The 18,117-nt window shown below is 45.2% G+C and overlaps 2 protein-coding genes across 3 annotated transcripts in view; both read right to left on the bottom strand.

Annotated features, from left to right (window-relative positions):
• Positions 1–4,821: 4,821 nt before the first annotated feature.
• BRK1 (BRICK1 subunit of SCAR/WAVE actin nucleating complex) lies at positions 4,822–5,368 on the bottom strand. Its single transcript, XM_065687902.1, has 3 exons — positions 5,202–5,368; positions 5,036–5,118; positions 4,822–4,961 (listed from the first exon to the last, which is right to left on the bottom strand). Exons 1-3 carry the CDS (start codon positions 5,317–5,319, stop codon positions 4,935–4,937), a joined length of 228 nt encoding a protein of 75 aa, XP_065543974.1. The 5' UTR covers positions 5,320–5,368; the 3' UTR covers positions 4,822–4,934.
• FANCD2 (FA complementation group D2) overlaps positions 5,303–18,117 on the bottom strand; it is a 42,905-nt gene continuing 30,090 nt past the window's right edge. The window contains exons 30-44 of one of the 2 annotated variants that reach the window (XM_065687898.1): positions 17,381–17,497; positions 16,565–16,693; positions 16,248–16,363; positions 15,354–15,464; positions 14,662–14,789; positions 13,240–13,339; positions 12,748–12,870; positions 11,883–11,976; positions 11,266–11,337; positions 10,937–10,975; positions 10,251–10,325; positions 9,047–9,121; positions 6,602–6,748; positions 5,565–5,639; positions 5,303–5,475 (exon numbers count right to left, since the gene is read on the bottom strand). In XM_065687898.1, the coding sequence (XP_065543970.1) occupies positions 5,395–5,475; positions 5,565–5,639; positions 6,602–6,748; positions 9,047–9,121; positions 10,251–10,325; positions 10,937–10,975; positions 11,266–11,337; positions 11,883–11,976; positions 12,748–12,870; positions 13,240–13,339; positions 14,662–14,789; positions 15,354–15,464; positions 16,248–16,363; positions 16,565–16,693; positions 17,381–17,497 (1,482 nt within the window). In that variant the 3' untranslated portion in view covers positions 5,303–5,394. The remainder of the gene's footprint in view (positions 5,476–5,564; positions 5,640–6,601; positions 6,749–9,046; positions 9,122–10,250; positions 10,326–10,936; positions 10,976–11,265; positions 11,338–11,882; positions 11,977–12,747; positions 12,871–13,239; positions 13,340–14,661; positions 14,790–15,353; positions 15,465–16,247; positions 16,364–16,564; positions 16,694–17,380; positions 17,498–18,117) is intronic. The other variant, XM_065687899.1, reaches the window with a different exon arrangement.

Raw genomic sequence — 18,117 nt, 5'->3', positions numbered from 1 at the left:
CTTTGTTGGGAACTGTCCTCTGAGTTAGGTTAATGGTGAAATGGTGAATTTATGCTGGAAAAAATCACTTCCAGGAGAGATTTAGACACAAAAGCAGCTCTCTGCTTGACAGTAACTGGGAACAGTGTGTGTGCGCAGGCCTGTCACCCAGGCAGATTGCGTAAGAAACGTCAAAATATGCCTATGTGAGTGTAGGAGGGGCCCAGTGCTGGTACATATTCGGAGCAGTAATCGCTTGTTTAATCATCACATTTCTGACAGATTAAAACACTCCCTTGACCCATCTTGCCCTACCCTGCGTTTATCCAGAGGGTTGCTTGAATTAGTCCCTTCTGTGCATTTACTTAGTTGCTACTTTTTTTTCCTTAAAATGAATTCTGCTTAAACAATTGTTGTGAGACAGTAAAGTAACTGAGGATGGATTATGCTTCCCTGCCAGCTGCATCTTGCAGGCTACAGCTAGTTAAGAGATACCTTTCTGTTGTTAAACCCTGAACACCTTTGAGAGAGAAGAACAGAAAAGCAGCAGGTAATAAGTGCACTCTCCTAACCCTCCACACTCTCACTGAATGAGTAACCACCCTCTTGTGCAGGGAGATCACAAGAGAGCAGCCATTTTGCCTTTGGCTCAGCTGAGAGGAAGTCCGAGGTTTAGCCATATGGGTTTTTGCAGAATCGCATGGGAGAGTGGATCCTGTTGTACCTTACTGCTTTTGGAGATGATTTTTCTCATTCTGTCCCTTCTGTGGAATTACCTGCTATAATAACTTATTACCCTAATATTTCAAACCAATGTAGTCACATTTTTGCTAGAGCCTGTTAAATTTAAGAACTAGGCCTTATTTAATTTTTAGCTACAAGCATTAGTTTCTTATTCTATACAGATCTTTTAGCATCTCTCCTAAATGCCAAGAACCAAGCAGAACACTGTGCTCACCTCTATGGCTGATTGTTTCTTATTGTTTCCTTAAACTTTTACTTCTAGTCAAAATAACATTTTCTTTAAATTTGTTAGAAGCTTTCTAATATGGTGTGTTGTAAGTGGTGTTACAGCTATAGTCTTACAGTAAAATTTTCTTACTTACATTCAAAATTCTGGTGTCTAACCCCTACTGAAAAGTGGCAATACAGACTGAAGATACACAAGATGAAATTTGTGCATGCTGCAGACCCTACTGACAGGCTCCAGAGAAACCTTGCTCTTTGTTTCTCCTTACTGCCAGTGCTAACACTGCTAACAGCAAACTACTCTGCACTTTCTTGAGCTTCACAGGTTTTCATTATTTGGCTGAGTTACAGAGCTGTTAAGCAGCTGTTCTGTGCCTACAGTCTGCCCTGCAGACTACTGAGCTGCACAGCAAAAGTATCATTTCACAGCTCAGGTTTCTTGTGGAAATGTGCTAACTTTTTTTTTTACACAGAAACCCAGCAGACAAATGGAAGTCTGTCTTAAAGGCCAGAGAGGGGAAGGTGGCAGTGCCACCCTGAATGTCACATCTCCTCCAGATGCTCAGCCCTCCAGAGCACAAACCCCAGCTGATTAAGGCAGATGCTGTTAGAATTTCTGCTTCTCTTATACTTGAAGCATTTGTCCGAAATGCAAACCCAGTCTGGTTGGTTCAGCAGGAGGAAGGTAGACCCGGCTCTGGCACTTTCCATGAGCTCTTTCTTTCCCTGACCAGCCTCTACAACAAAAATGGCCTGTAGTTTTGGAGCTCAGGAAAAACCACTTCCTCAGCTCACACCAAGGTCTTTCAGATACTAAAGGTAACACCACGGGGAGAACATTTTCCAAACCCTGACCAGAAATATGCCAGTTTCTAGTATGTTTAAATTGTAGTTTATTACATTCTTGGTGGTGAATTTGAATAATGTCTGTTTCATCACATCTATAATCATGTCATCAGTGCAATTCCATTGCTACTACACAAAATATTTGCCCTGCTCCCAAAAGGCTTGTTGTGCCAGGGATCTGAGGAAGAGGCTGCTGACTGAAAGATAAGTGGGGAGCAACTAACTGCTCCCAGCTGCTGCCTGGCTGAGCCCCCAAGTCCTGCAGCAAGCACAGGGCATCAGTGTAGGGTCTGAGGGCGCTCTCCTGATACACCCCTCACCAGCCTTCCAGGAGCAATCTGCAACAAAACCTGCTCCCACTCAGTGTCTCTCCTCTTCCTCCAGTTCCCTGGGGTCCCCTCCCACCTCCATCCTCCTGGTCTAGCAAACTGGAAAAGATCTCAGTGAATCTGAAACCTTCCATACCCCAGTCCATTGACAACTCAGCTGTGTCCTAACACATTCCCCTCTTGAGATCACCTCAGATCACAGAATTATCAGGTTCAATCACCTGAATGCAGAAGGGATGAAGATACATTTGGTTTTAAAAACGTTTCCTAATATCAAGGTTCTATCAGCACCAGTACCCAGAGAGCAGAAAGGTTATTTACTAGAAGCTAGGATTATTTGTGAAATCTGGTCCAAAAATACGTGCTTTTGATTGGACATTACAATCTTTGTGATGTACGCAAAGCTTCTCCCTCTTGTGCTGACACCAGAAAAATAGTATCATAGCCAATACCGTATCACCTCAGCTCCTGCCCAAGATCAGAATTCAGTGCCGCTACTCATTCCCAAACTGTTACTCAAAGACTGCAGGATTGCTCTGATGGGTCCATGAGGTCGGGCTGCCTGTCCTGCAGGCAGCGAGCACTAGAAGCCCACTGTTACCATTTGAAAGTGCAAACCTTTCTCAAACTACAGATGTAGCTCACGCTATAATGAAACTGCACCATTCTGGCACCTTCCTAAGAGGTTTCAAACCAACTTGTTCCCGAGCCCGAGCTCTGGGAAAATATCTCAGCTACCAACAACAGCAGCAAGGGTGTCCAAGCACCCAGCTCTCCCAAAGCAAATGGGAAGCACCCTGTCAGCTCCTGCTACATTAAACGTACGGCAGGGAGAACAGCACCACTAACACAGCAAGTAAATCAAACTCCTGATGCAGAATACACACATCTACTCCAGAAAAGTTTAATCTGAGTTCCTGCGACATCATATTCTGAAAAACACAGTACAAGAAAAAAAAAAGGCAAACAGTTCCCCAGTCTTTAAAACAATCAAAGAGATCAAAGCTTCATCTACTAACAAGGCTGCACAGCAGACCAGCTACTGTAAGGAGCAGTATCAGTCTAAGCACCAGGAGGCTTCCCCCTCCCAGAGATGGGCTGGAGTGAGCAGCACCCAGAGCAGAAGCCTGGTCTTGCAAAGCCCGGTCTTGCAAAGCCCAAGGGAACTACTGAGACTCTCTGAAAGGGAAAGGAAAAGGGCAGGACCCCAAACTGCAGTGAGCTGCCTAGCAACCCTGCTGGGAAATGAACCAGAGAGGCTAATCCCAGTGCTCCAACTCTATGACAGCACAGGTCCGGGGAGGAGCAGTACCCTCTGGAAGACAGAGCCCTACACCAAAACTGCTTTGGACACACCAACTGTATGGCAACACCTATTCCTCCAAGAAACACTGGGGTCAGAGGGAAAAAGGAGCAACAGCGTGACAGCCTTTCAGAAAACCAGCAAGTGATCAGAGACACAAACCATACTACTAGCTGGGATCAGGAATAAGAAAAAGATCTCGGGTGAAGAGGTCAGCCTGGTATAGACCCCATCCCAGGGATGTCTCTGGGACCCTCTATCTCCCATTCAGTCTTTGGGTTAAGAATCTTAGGATAATCTAGACTGGGACCTCTAGTTGTCTCTATCCCCTCAAAACACACACACACCTTCAGTCAGAGATCAATCTGCTCAGGGCCTTGTCCAGACAAGTACTGAGTTCTCCAAGAGGACAGAGATCTCACAGCTCTACTGCACAGACCACAGGCGTACTACTGATGCACCTGTGCCAGAAAGCAGCTGCCCCTGAGAAGAGACAGGTGCTTTCCCTCTATCTGCCAATCCTGTATGACAGCACTCAAGTCTCATCATTTGGTATCACCCCCGAGAAAAGGGCAGTGATCCATGACTGCTCCACTCCACTCCTCCAGGGTTGCTACAAAGCACTTATTTCTGGTGGGACTAAACACCAGAAACAGCCAAGCCTCCTGGATGTGCAGCCCAACTTGACAGTAAAGTGTAACTGGCTACATGATCTGAGAGAAACGCTGGAGGAGCACTTACTCAATGGAAAACACAGAGCATTCTACAGAGAACAAACTGTGAACTCAGAGAAGGACCTATGCTAAGGAGCAACCACCCGATGTCAGCTGGAGAACATAGCAAAACATTTAAAGTCTGCTGGGAAGTAAAGCCTTTACTGACACCAACTCCATGGACACCCCAGCAACCTAAATATGACCTGCAAGTCTGCAGCTCTAGATACCCAGTGAAAAACTGAAACACCCAGAGGAGTGGTGGGAAGCGAAAAGAGATTTCTTCTACTTGCCACTTGCCTCCCGAGAGAGAATGCACTCCCCTATGGCATGTGATGTGCTCCAGGATAGGTGAGCCTGTCCCCACAAAGCCCTAACAGCATGCACACAGGACGGCTGACACCCTCCAAACCATCAGGATCACCAGCTTTTCTGCTGTGACTCCAGCAGGAGCACAGAGCACCTCAAAGGCTGGTCAGGTACTTCATGGAGCTGACAGCAACCAGGCCTGCAGCCCCTGCAGCGCGTTCCCTCCCATCACAGCCCTCAGTGTGGCGAGGAACACAGGCCCAAACCCCACAGGTCAGGTAGATGGAAGGGCTGACTCTGGACATCCAGGATGGTGACAGGGAGCCAGGCATCCCTGGCCCAGCCCCAGGCAGGCAGGCAGAGAGCAGGCAGGGCAGGAGCACAGCGGTTTATTGGCAACACAAGCAGAGGCGGCGGTGGCGGCGGAGGCAGGCCCCGAGCAGGGCGGCGGTGCTCCGGTGGGGCAGGAACCGGGGCCACCCAGGCCTATGTCAGCGTCTCACCCTTGGTGACCTGCGGGAAGAGGAAACGACTCAGCCAAGGCCGGTCCAGATGAACAGACCCACCCGCCCCGCCGCGCTGCATACCCGGGCCTCGATGTACTCGATCCTGCGCTCCAGCGCCGTCAGCTTCTCGTTCAGCGTGGCCAGCCGGGACCGGCACGACATGTCTGTGGGGAGGCGGCAGTGAGACACCCCGAGCGGGAGCCGGCCTGGAGACCCCCCCACACCGCCGCCGGCCCCCCGCCCTCACCGAAGGAGTTGAGGAAGTCCGCGATCTTCTTGATGGAGCTGGTGATCACCTCGATGTACTCGCGGTTGGCCCAGTCCTGGTGGATCTCCCGCTGCACCGGGTCCTCCTGCACCGACATGGCCGCCCCGCCGCCACAGCCGCCGCGCCTGCGCACCGCAACCCCCGCCCCGCGCCTCCGGCCCCGCCCGCGCCGTCAGGGCGCCGTCGGAGAGGCCGGCCCCTTCGCCCCGGCCCCGTCGTCGTCGCTGGGGTCCGTGCCGCTGCCGCTCAGCTCCTGCGGGGAACAGCGCCGTCAGACACAGACCCGCGGCCCGCCGCCTCTGCGGTGTGACGAGTTAAAACCGAGCACCCGCGCGGCGGTACCTCAGCAGGACTTTCTGCAGAGTTCTCCTCATCGGAGCCCCCCTCTCCAGAAGCTTGAGACAGGATTTCTTCTCCCTAAGGTGAATGCAGGAAACCCGTGCTGAGCTTATGCAAGGCAGACAAAGCATGCCAGGATGGAAGAAAGCAGCATTTTGTTAATAAAAGCTTTGAGTAAAAAGCAAGCTTTAGAATCATAGAATGGTCTGGGTTAAAAAGGATCTTATTCTAGTTCCGGGAGACACCTTCCACTAGACCAGGTTGCTCAAAGCCTAATCCAGTCTGGCCTTGAACACTGCCAGGGACGGAGCAGTCACAGCTTCTCTGGGCAACCTGTGCCAGCACCTCACCACCCTCACAGAACTCTTCGTAGAAGAACTTTTTTCCCCCCAATATCTAATCTCAGCCTCCCCTCCATCAGGTTAAAGCCATTCCTCCTTGTCCTGTCCCTACAAGGCCTTGTAAAAAGTCCCTCTCCCGATTTCTTGTCGCCCCTTTTTAGGCACTGGGAGCTGTTCTAAGGTTTCCCTGAAGCCTTCTTTTCTCCAGGCTGAACCAACCCAGCTCTCTCAGCCTGTCTCCAGAGCAGAGCTGCTCCAGCCCTTGGAGCATCTTCATGGCCCAGATTTGTTTCAACTGTCCTGCTTCTACAGTGAAAGATGAATAAAACAGCCAGAACTGGCTTCTGTTAAATCCACACACCAGAGCATGTGAAGAGGTGTTCAAGTGACCTGTAATCTTTTCCCTTCTTTGCATGCAGTCCTTGTCACCGAGAAGAGGAAGCACCCCCACCCCTTCACCACAAACAATAAAACCTGACTGCTTCAGTGCAAGAGCCGGGCTGCAAGGAAGGCCCCAGAGACAGATCCTCCATCCTGGAATAAAACACTTCCTCCTGCAGCACTAGACAAGACTGTAACATGGTCACACTGAATTTGGCTGTTTAGCCCTACCCACACACAAGGGCAGAGTTGTATGAGCGAGATGAGCACTGTCCTCTCCCAGGCTTTAATTGCCCCAGGCAGGACAGTGATTCTCACCTGAAGATCCCGATTTTTAAGGACACCCATCCAAAAAGCCTCCTGGCAGTGGTTGAATGCCAGCATTGCCTTCACTCGGTACACAAATTGTTCCAGAGACTTCTTCAACAAAGGCACGTGGTTGGTCAGTGTAATGTCTTGGTGAATCTAAGTATGAACAGTAAAACATGGCTGTGACTGATTCTTGCTTAAGTATTCTGGCTATTTAAAAAGCCTCTGGTTATACAGGTGAGACGGATGGGATGTGATCCCCACAAAGCTCACTCAGATCATGTCATTTCTTGGCCAAATTCTTGTATAGCTTTTGTTAAGCAATAAAACTCAGATAAGGATTTTTTTTAGCAATAGGCAACCACACCATTCCAGTCCAAAGCAAAAAGCAATGCTACAAGTGGCCAAACTCCAAAACTACCCACTAGAAAGGGAGATAGCAACAAGCTGCAAGTTAATGCTGCAGGGAGTTTCATGTGAGGATACTGCCTAATTCCCAAACACAGAGAAGAAAGAATGAGAAAGGTGTTGAATAAACCACTGCAATGATAATCTTCTATTGCTCAGTGCCTGAAGCAATTCCTTTACACTAGTTACATGGAATGTGTGTATGCTATAAACTCCAAAGGCAGCTTGTCCAGACCAAACAAGCATTGGCTTTTGGAGAACTAGGACAGGGGAGAACACATGGAGTTGCTGTAAGCAAAGCCCAGCTGAGGAAGGGCAGCTATGCCAGGTATTGTATGAGATGTAGCTCTCTGTGAGCACCTCTTCTGCTAGGCTTGGATCTGCAGTACACTATAGTCATTTCTAACCAGAAAACCTGCCAAGAACCATAAACAATTATTATGTGCACAAGTATTGTCCTCTTTCATAAGCATACTTTGTAACCTTTTTTCAAATCATGGAAAACCTCGCTAATGACACAATCAACAGTCACAGTGCTCCCTTGGTATTGGAACCTGCCCAATTGTCTGCAGGCAGTTTGGAGACCATGGCGTTTGCAAAAATCTGTCTCCAGAAATTGTCCTTATGCCCAGCATTAGACACAGAAACAGAAGAGAGGCTCGATGTGAGAGGGTAACTGACAAATACTTAGGAAATTATAAACAAAGCCCATTCCTGTTCTCTGGTGTGTGATGCTCTGAGCATCCCCTGTTGAGGGAGAGCAGCAAACCCTAGGTAACACTGCATGGTACATCAGTGAGCAAGTGAAATCATGACTGGTTTAACAAATGTTGGTGTCAGCTCCTCTTCAAACAGGTTTGGAGCACTCACTGCTTACATTTATTTGCCTAGATTCAGCTGCTGCCTCCTCATTCTTGCAGAAATGATTTGGCACAGAGACCTAATCAGACTGCAACAGAGAAGAGCACCGGTAAAACACAGGTGTTCACTAATCGCAGTTACATGCTAACAGGGACCATGGGCCATGGCACTTGAAAATGCTGGTCAAACATAAAAGACAAGACATCACAAGCTGCAGTGATATTATCCTGTTTACAAGGTGAACTGTGACTTTAAAGCAGGCATGACGATTTCACTGCAAACACGAGATGGGCTTTTTAACATCTCCAGGGTTTGTGCCAGATTCCAATTCTCCCCTATGCTGATAGCTGCAATAGCATATTCTGATCCCCAGCTAGGCTTTTATGCTCCTGATGCCAGCTCTGGACTAAATGGGTAGCAGATCTAGCTTGGGGAACCATGCTAATAGCTGGCTTTCTCCCTTCAACAAATCTGGCAGAGCCCCTTCTCAGACCTGTGTTCTTCAACCTCTTAGGAGTCTAACAGGAACAAAGCAGCACAGATGAAGTTCCTGCTAACTGCCTTTCCCATGTGATCCTCTCTTGTGACAAGTACTGGCTCTCCACACTGTAAACAGGGTGCTAGTCCTCTCCTTCCTTACTGCCCCAAACCTCCTACAGAGGTTGTCAGACTGCACATTTCAACGTTCCTCCTCTCCCTTTGTCCTCTTCCCTTGTATCAATGTAACAAGGCCAAAAACGTGTCTCAAGAGGATTTTGAGTAAGGCTTTCCCTTGTTCACCTCCTGTTACCGATTCTTCTGACCCTTAAGGCTGTTGATCTTTGCCAAAACTTCCCTTCCATATTATCAATTTGGCATCTAGACTTCATGCAAGGTCTCTAATATCTCGGCTTGGGTCCTCAGAAACACTGTTTTAGAGAGGCCAACGACCAAAGATGTCAAGAGCCTCTGCCCTAAAAAAGTATGCTAACCTGACCACACATCCAAGTCAGCTACTTCCAGACCGAAAACTGAACGTAGGGCCATTAAGCCAAGGCTATTGCTCCTCCTCTCAGAGTTCTTGCTTGTACAGATACTGCTGGAAGCTTGCAAGTAGAACCAACCTATGCCCTGGGTGGGAAATAAATCATTCTTAGGACAGGAGTTTGTGCTGCAATTCAAACTTACCTTAGAATTCAATCTTACCTTGGAATGGCCACACATGTGATGAAGTTGTCTGGTACTCAGCTGCAAGGTTTTCAGCAAACTCTGCACATCATCCTGCAATAAAAAAGTAGACCAGCACATCCTTCTACCAAAGTATTTTCCATAAGGGAAACAATAATGAGACAGTGTTCCCACAGTCCCAGCAATCCTTCCAAAGAGTTATGGGATAGAGATGATGCACATATTCAGGAAACATCAGACAAACAGGATTAAGCCATAGGAGCCTTGCACTGTGTATCCAAGTAGCTGGTAATAAAAGTACGACCTCATGTCATAAGGCCAAGCACTTTGAACTGAATTTTGAATCAGTTTGGATTGAATGCATATCAGTGGAAACAGGGCAATAAAAACACAGACAACCTTGTCACCTCTTGCCATGAGCAAAACCTTGTGAATAGGGAAACCAGAGAAGTATAGAACATACTGCTACACTGTGGTATTTGAAATGCATCCAACACTAACTCTGGGTATCAGTTGTCTCTACTGAGCACATGACATGGCACTTTCTACTGTCCAGTGGCAATGACTAGACATTCATTTGATAACCTCATTCCCTCAAACCTCCATGAGAACACATCTTACATTTGTAATAGAAAGGAGTTACCTCTTAGAGACTAAGTTACCAACTTAGCCTTAAGTTGTGAAGGCTAAGCCAAAGACTGAGTCTCACTGGCAAAGCTGGGCTGCCTTGCAACAAAGCAGAGGGAGTAAGTGAACTGTTCTTAGCATGTAGTACAGCAAGGCTGGCCTCTCCATCTGCACCCGTGCATACTGTCCTGCTCAAAGCTCCAGGAGTTATTGCAAACACACCAACGTCACTGTCCATCTGCACCATAAGCCCTCACCAACCTGACCACTCAAATGAGCTTCCTACTCTGTGACTGACACCTTTGTGGTAACCGATTTTGAAGGAGAGAGAGATTGAAAGGACTTCTTTTGCCAACAGTGAAGCCATCCAATGAGAAGAGGGTTGGCAAGTTGGGAAACAGTGCTGAGAAAGCACTGACTGTGCAAGTAAACAGGGCACAGCACAGCTGGGAGACATATGATGTGTTTGTCATGAGGTGTCTGTCACAAGTGTCACATGTTGATATGTTGGCATGACAAGACAGGACTCTTCATCTAGCAAGAATCAGTCCTGCTTCCCAGCTGTCTCCAAGACAGCTGTCTCCAAAAGGCTTACCCTGTGCTTTTTAAAGCTGTAGTCCAGGAGAGGCATGGCAACCTTCAGAAATGCTTCTACAAAGAGACGGCCGTACTAGAAAAGAAGGATAAATACATCAAAAGGGTAGTTCAAATTCCTGTTCAAAGAACCATCACAAAGTCAGATAAGATAATGACACATTCTTTCAAGCTACCCCAGAGACTATTCTCGCTTAGTTAAAGACTATACTTGTGAAGACTGTACTGGAATATACAGGATCAGTAAAGTGTCCCACTTCAATCACTGCAAAAAGAGGTTAAGAAGGACAAGATCCTATTGTTGTACACATCCCTGGCTGTATTCACCACAAAATAGGAATAAAACTGAACTAACTACAATATGTTAAAATCCCTATACATACACGAGTCAGAAAAGGGAGAATCGCAGAGGGACACAGGATCTCTCTGGGCTCTGAGGGAGACCTGTCTGCTGTGATGTCTCATCTCATTTGGACTGCCAGGGGGAAAGGAGAAGAGGGAAAGGATCTGAAGTCAGGAATGCCAATTGCAGTAAGTTCGCTCTGGTCGAGCCACATGGTGAGGATTAGTGGAAGACAGTTAAAGGGATAAGAAACAGTCTCTGCTTCTTTCAAACAATTCAGTAACCACCTCTACTCACTGAAGTTCTTAAACTGCTCTCTTCAGTTATTTTGAATTCTTGCTTACCTTCAGGCAGACACCAAGCACAGGCCTGCTGTCGAACACCTGCTTGGTGGAGAGATAAAAAGAGCCAGATCAGTCCACAAGTCTAAAGGAAACAAGGTAAGCACATCAGCCAATTTGTTACATACTCCGACTACAGGTGAATTCTATTCTAAGGCAACATCTGTCCTCAAGTTTCAACAGGGATCACATAAGCACGCGAAATGCAGTGCCTGTCACGTGGAAATACCTAGCAGGATGGCTGTTTGGTGATCTATGTGCTCATGAACCAGGGTACACTGGGCTTTGCTGGGAACATGAAGGTAATACCAGAAAAACAACAACAATCTCACCTTGACCAAGTTAATGAGGATATGGAAATTCCGGACAGCGATGTTCCACTGCAGCAGCTTCTCCAGTTGCACCTAATTGGATGCAAGGGGACAAGAAGCCAAGATGATGTATTTCCTCTCACCTTCCTGGATGCTCTCTCAGCATTTTGCTACTGTTGTTGTTGAAGACAGAAGAACTAACCTTCAACACAGGAGATTTATCACAGCAAAAACACTTAATGGAAATTCCAGCCTGATCAGTGCCCACATGGCTTAAAATGCTGAGAGTTAACACACTTCCTTGCTCTCAGAACAGCTCCTGGTTGCAAAATAACTTCGTGCTCCCACATGGGTGTGCAGACCAACTGCACAGCTCAGTGTTTTGCAGAGTACTATCGGCTTTCTGGTTATAGCTTCTACTGGATATACGAGATTTTTGACATGGTACAAACCAGTGAAAAAGGATGCTACTTATATATCACCCTGTATATCAGTTTTGGCTGATGAATGAAGCTGTCTGACTGCATTTCCTAGGCAAAGTTCAGAAGATCCTTTCCAGTTTATAGACCTTTATTGTACTGTACAGTTTAACTTAGGTCTTCTTCCCCTCAAAGAGTCCAGTGCCTTTATTTTCATACCTCACTTGAGTCTGACGGTTTCCCAGCTGGGATACTTTTCACTGAACTCTCTAGCTGAGCCATCATTACTCTGAAGAAAATCACGAATGTCTGCCTGGGGAGAAAGTGAGAGCAAAACTAAAAGCCAGCTCTGAACACCAAGATAGGCTTCTTGTCCCCAGAACAATGTGGAAAACTTGAAGGTTACTCAGCTGGGCATTCTTTTCAATAGGAAATTGCAGGAGATTAACCCTAGGACTCACAAGCATGCCCAGCCCAACCCCATTGCTCAGACAGATGGAGAATCCTGGGAAGTCACTATCACTTCTCCAGTATGAACCACAGACACCCTTCACTCTTTTGTAGCTCTAGGGGTCCACAGTGAAAGGTTTGCAGCTCTTCACGTAAGATGATTTTAACGGTTCCAAAGTGCAGGAATTTTGGCCATCCCTGGATAAACTGAGTTTCCAAATTCTTATACCAGGAGCAGAAACACCCTGAGTGTGCTTTTGCACACTGCATATCAGCCCAGGATTGCCCACAGCCACCCCAGGCCTCTAAGGCTGACTTTTGGAGTGCTTTATACCACCAGAGTAGCACAGAAAGAGGCAGCATACCTGACACAGCCCATTCTCCAATTAAAATGACTCACAAATAATAAACTCAGCACTGTGTTAATGTACAAGGACATTTCCCCTTAACATGAAGTTAACCATGTACTAACTTGTTGCATGCTGCCAAAAAATGTTTATAAATGCCTAGAGTAGCCCGCAGCAGTATTAACATGAAACCGTAACAGACCCCAAAATAAGAAAATTAAATATTAAAAAGCAGAAATTGCCATTACACATCTCATGAAATTCAAAGTTTCTACTGATAGGGTTACCTGGTTAGAGTAGGGTAAGTAGAAGAACATCCGTCTTTGGCAGAGTTGATCAGTTCAGGGACACCAACACTGGAGATTTCTTCTATAGCTTTCAGGATGTTATCTGTGTGCTCCAGGTAGACACTAAATCCAAACCCAGCTTAGTTAATCAGTAAATATTACACAGAATAACACAGCAAGTTCTTAAACACTGCTCTATCCACAACACATGGCCTAAAATTGTCAAGCTCATTCTTATGCCAAAGGCAATCATATATAGGAAATCCAAAGGAATACTTAGAACTGTCACAAGTAATGTCACTGAAAGCTACCAAACATGTTTCTACAGCCAATGGCTAACAGAATTCTTCCTATCACTCACTGTCTGTCAATGCAATGTAGGCCAAACTGTGCAAGTGTGAGGGTTATGACTGAGAGGGGTCATTCCTCTGTAGCAACAGGAATTATTAGAAAATGAGTGTCTCAGCATTGAGGCAATGGCTTGAGCCTTACCAGAGCAGAGTATGCAGTGCGCTGTTGAACTGGCTGCCCTTCTCTCGATCTCCACTAGGTCTCACCCATGACTGGCAAAGGAACTGCTTTGCTAGTGAAGCTGTAAAAGATAAGGGATAACCTACTGAAGAAAGAATCTAAGACCATTTCTTTCTTCCCTATGAAGGCAGTGTGTCCAAATGGCTTTTTGAAAGATCGCAGTATCGCTACTCCTCAATATGCCTGAACTTTGGTAAGTCAGAATGCATTTCCCCTACAAAGCAGTAAGGCCACAAGGACATGTATCATAACAAAATATATACATATCCAGTGTGTTCTGGTCTGGAATAGCTGTTCACATCAGATCCATGAGCCATCTCTGGACATTTCTCCCTGACAAGCTTATATTAAACCTTATTTGTTTGGTACCTCCTACAGTGTGGCAACCCTTTCATTTTAATTAGGCAATATGCAATCCTTAGGGCATCAATTTCTAGAAATGGAATTCCAATAACAAGTGACTTGACTTTTTGGCCACAGTGCTATAACAATAAATGCGAACAGGCAAGTTTAAATTTTACAGATTCCTTAATTCAAAACTGCTAAGAAACCTGTTTCTCTCTTGCAGAAATGTTTCAAACCATGAAATTATTAGTTAAAATTGGCTATTCCCTGCCATAAGCAGTGGGCATTTCTCCTAATGTGGGACTTTTAAAAACAGTAAAATAATCTCAAAGTAGAGAAGTCACAATTCTGCGTGACTATGGAGTTCTGAGGACAAATTCTAGAGATGTCTCACTATGACAAGGTATGGCTGAGAGAGCTGACTGTCCAAAGTCTTTATTTCAGCGTGTGACAAAGTGGAGACCCAATATTTTTCCTGTATATTCACTGCAAGCATGTCTTACCCGCTTGAATGCTGTTCCTCTTACAGAACAGGTCCTAACCCATGAGAAGAGCTCTCAACTGGAAATGTTTGTTGCATGGAGTTAACAGCATGTAGGTTTTCCTCTCTCTGCTCTCAAGTAACAGCTGTATTTGAGTTCATTTCCGTAATTTTTAGAAATCAGCTGTCATAGACATTTGTACTTACACTAGGAAGCTACATCGAATTAAGTCTATAATCACCTCCATAATCAGTGATTAAACTGGTACCAAAACTGAACAGCAGGCTTGCTCTTAGAACTCTAAAAAGCTGTGAAGTTTTGATTTTCAAAAACACCAGCTAAGAGACTGAGGGCAAAGCAAAACAAATAGCAAAGAAGATCCAATATATTTACTGCTATTCCTTTTCTAAGAGCTAGGACTGTTCATCCAGCAAGATTACTAGGAGACCATGGGAAATCTCTCACTCAAAAGATGCTTTCCAGAGAGAGAACCCAAGATTTACAGGCAAAATCATCACGAAAACGGATGTCAGCTTATAGATGCTTCACACATTACCAATTTTCTCTTTCTTCCAGCCATCCATTGGTTTCTTAGTGATGGTGATCAGCAGCTGAGTGAGGATGAATGCACAGTGGAAGTTGGGAACACTCTGCTGGAAATTCAGCAGGTAGTGAAAACTCTCACTGAAGATGACAGGAAAGGGAAAGGGTAAAACTAATGTAGACAATCTCCCAGAAACATACATAAAAAGGAAGTATTAGACCACCTCTAGGTCTAATACGAGGTCTCCCTAGCCCACTATTTTGTCTCTAGCAGTCCTCTCCTGAAGAAGTGGCAGTCAACCACTAGTAGATAAATATTCAGCCACTGAGAAATTTCTCTCAAGCCCCAATTACGTTAAGTCCAGCAACATCTTTATATACTGCTTTTGCTTAGTGTTCCTGTAAGCATTTTAACTATCCAGAATATACTTATTCCTCCCGTGAATCCTACTAATCTCTTCATCTCGAACAGCATTCAAACACTGAGATCCATAGATTAATACATATTTTATAATCCAGTAGCTTCTCTTCATTAGGTTTGACTGCACTGCATTCAATTAAATACAAACCTCTGTTTGAAGCTAGCTAACTCAATGCTATCTCTACGAGAGGTCCCAACCATACATTTACCCATAATGCTCACACAAAACAGGGGAAACTGCTTGAAATTCATCCCTTTCAGAGCTTGGGAAATACTGACTCTACCTTATCAGATTCTCAAGAAGAAATTCTGTCTCTCCTGGTTTTAGTCTGCCTGCAAGCACCTGGAGTGCTGATCTTAGCAAGTCAGTATTTTCAGACTGAGAAAACCCATTCCTGAGGTGGAAAAAAAAAAACATCCAGTTCATAATCAGACTAGAAGAAAGAGAGATATCAGATGCAAAAGCGTCTCTGGGCATATTTTTGCAACACTAAAAATAAAGAAGCTGGATATGCAAGAAGAGCTCCGAAATATGAAAGTTATAAGGTGACACAAAAGAATGAAAACTGAATGGGAATGGAAAACCTTGTGCACACACAACAGAAGCTTTTCAGTTCACAAAAAGCTTCTATGATGTTATCCTGGATTATATTAGTGGATGCAGAGGTCAAACCCAGGTGCACCGGCACTACTGAGTTTTACACAAATGCAGTCCAAATGCATTTGACTAAATGCACATGGCTTTTAGTCTATGAAGTACAGATTCAAACTTTCCCATTGACAAAAGAAATTCTTTCATTGCTCAGAAATCAGGCAGTGACAGCTCAGCAAAGGATGAAGGGACCTGGTAAGAAATTCCAAGACCCCTAGGAAAACAGGAGTTGCACAGCTAGGTGTGCCAGTATGACACTCATGCTGATCTTGATCCAAAAGCACACTGAATTCTATCCAGTTCAGTGCTTCATCACCTACAGTTTTAGTTCAGCTCAGGATCAGGCAATGAAGCCTGACATAACCATAAAGTGCTTAAAAGTCTCCAGCCATCGCAGTGTGTTGTTCTGTGTGGCTGACAGGCCATTTGCTGGGTACAAACACTTTAAAGATGATGAACAGGAGGAGGAAGCAATAAACAGACTTTGCTCATTTAGGTGATTATATACTTTTTTGTTTAAACTTACCAAGCAAATAGGGAGCGAAAAGTTAGTAACAGCTGTTGGTAACAAGAGGACATCAGCATGTGCTCCTGGATATTCACTCCTGGTTCATCTTCCGCACCCTGATTTTGTATAACTGCCTTTAATACAGAACAAACAATTCATTAAACGCTAATCCAAGGAAAGATAATGGCACAAGAACCCATTTCCATAATTCCATGTTTAAAAAAAAAAAATTAAGAAAATTAAGCAGCTCTTTTTTCCCCACAAGAAAAACTAAAAATACCTTTAGAGGTGACAACACTTGATAGTTTTTTGAGTCAAAATTGCTGCCCACTCACCTGGAAGTAGTTGTGCATGTTCTCCATGTGACTGCACAGTGGCTTTAGTAGCTTGACTACACACATAGCAACTTCCTTGGGGGATCTCTGACACAGGTGGGAAAAGCCAATATCCTTGTAGCTTCTTTCCTGCAGCAAATAAAAAAAAATTAATTTCATCAGCCTTACTTGAGAATAACTTCATATCTAAGATTGCTTCTGAGCAGTGCAATTCCTGATGTCAATACCCTCTATGAGGAAGCATCACAGAGTAAGAAAGTTGGTAGAAAGACAAGGAGAAAGAACACTGAAACTGATACAGTCCATCAGGTTGCAGTGAATTTCTCATAGTTTAATGCAGTGGGCCACACATTTACTTTACTCCTGAAGGCATCAGCCAGGAATGCAAGGGGTCACTGCACTCAGGTATTCTTCGAAAGACTGCAGAAAAAGCAGAAGCATGGATGCAGTAGCTTCTGTTGGATACAGCAGCTATCTGGCCTGCCTAAGCTGAGCTGCCCCTTGAACAGCAGAGCCAGGGTCCTCAGGGAGGAGTAGGAAAAGGGCTGCTCGAGTTTTGAGGCTGAAAGGCTTTCTATCTATTATATACCCTTTTCTCAGACATGCAGAGAACCTGATGCTACAAACATTTCAGCAAGGGAAGTGGTACAGAAGTCTCTTTTGAATGAGCAAGTGCTACTCTGACACACAGCTGAGCTCAGACTGCCAGTTAACTGAAAATTATTCTGAAAACCTTTTCTCTTGGGAAAGACCTGGAGGAGGCCACTGATGTGGCTCTGCCTCTGCCCTACACCCATTGGCTGCTGCAGTACTTGCCTTCAGAAAGGGCACTCTCTTTGTGGAGCCTGGGGTCAGCACATGCTCCAGCTTCCAGCATAGGTCATCCAGAAGGAAGCTAAGTTCAGCAGGCCCCAGCTGCACAACTTCACAAAACTGCAATTACAAGAACAGTCAATCACAGGACCCAGATGTAATTGTAGTGCCTTAAAGCTCAAGTTCACCCCCTCCATTTCCAGTTATGACTTCTGAATTAGTTAACCTCAGCCAGGGACCTATTTGATAGATGCCATGGTTTTATGTCTCCCCCACTGCAGGTATGGGGCATCAGTTCTGGTTACTTGAAGTGTGAAGCAAGCCTGGTGCTCTGAACACAGCTGAGGCAACACCAGTAATAGAGAACTGATTTATATACATTGACACTGAAAATTAGCTCCTAAAGATAAAAAGAGGTTTAAGTCCAAAGAATCCAAAATTCACCAGTTGAGTAATAGTCAAGAAGTAATTTGAAATAATGACACAGAGACTTGTCAGTCTTCCGACTGGCCTGTGACCTGCATGCACAGACACAGCTGTCATTGCAACAGGCAAGGCTGTACTCCAGCTGCCATAGCCTTTATACATCTTATAAATCTCACTGTAGCCTAACACAACTTTTTCACATCTTATAAATCTCACTGTAGCCTAACACAATTAGACTCCAGATGGACTCAGCCTGCCTACAAAGAGAGTAACAAAAATAAGCACTTCTGCTTTCCACAGCAATGCAGTTCTAT

This window comes from Lathamus discolor, chromosome 7 (assembly GCF_037157495.1).
Source record: "Lathamus discolor isolate bLatDis1 chromosome 7, bLatDis1.hap1, whole genome shotgun sequence".
In the NCBI taxonomy this organism is placed as follows: domain Eukaryota; kingdom Metazoa; phylum Chordata; class Aves; order Psittaciformes; family Psittacidae; genus Lathamus; species Lathamus discolor.
Note: the sequence above shows the minus strand (reverse complement) of the source record. Positions and strands in the feature narration are given on the sequence as shown.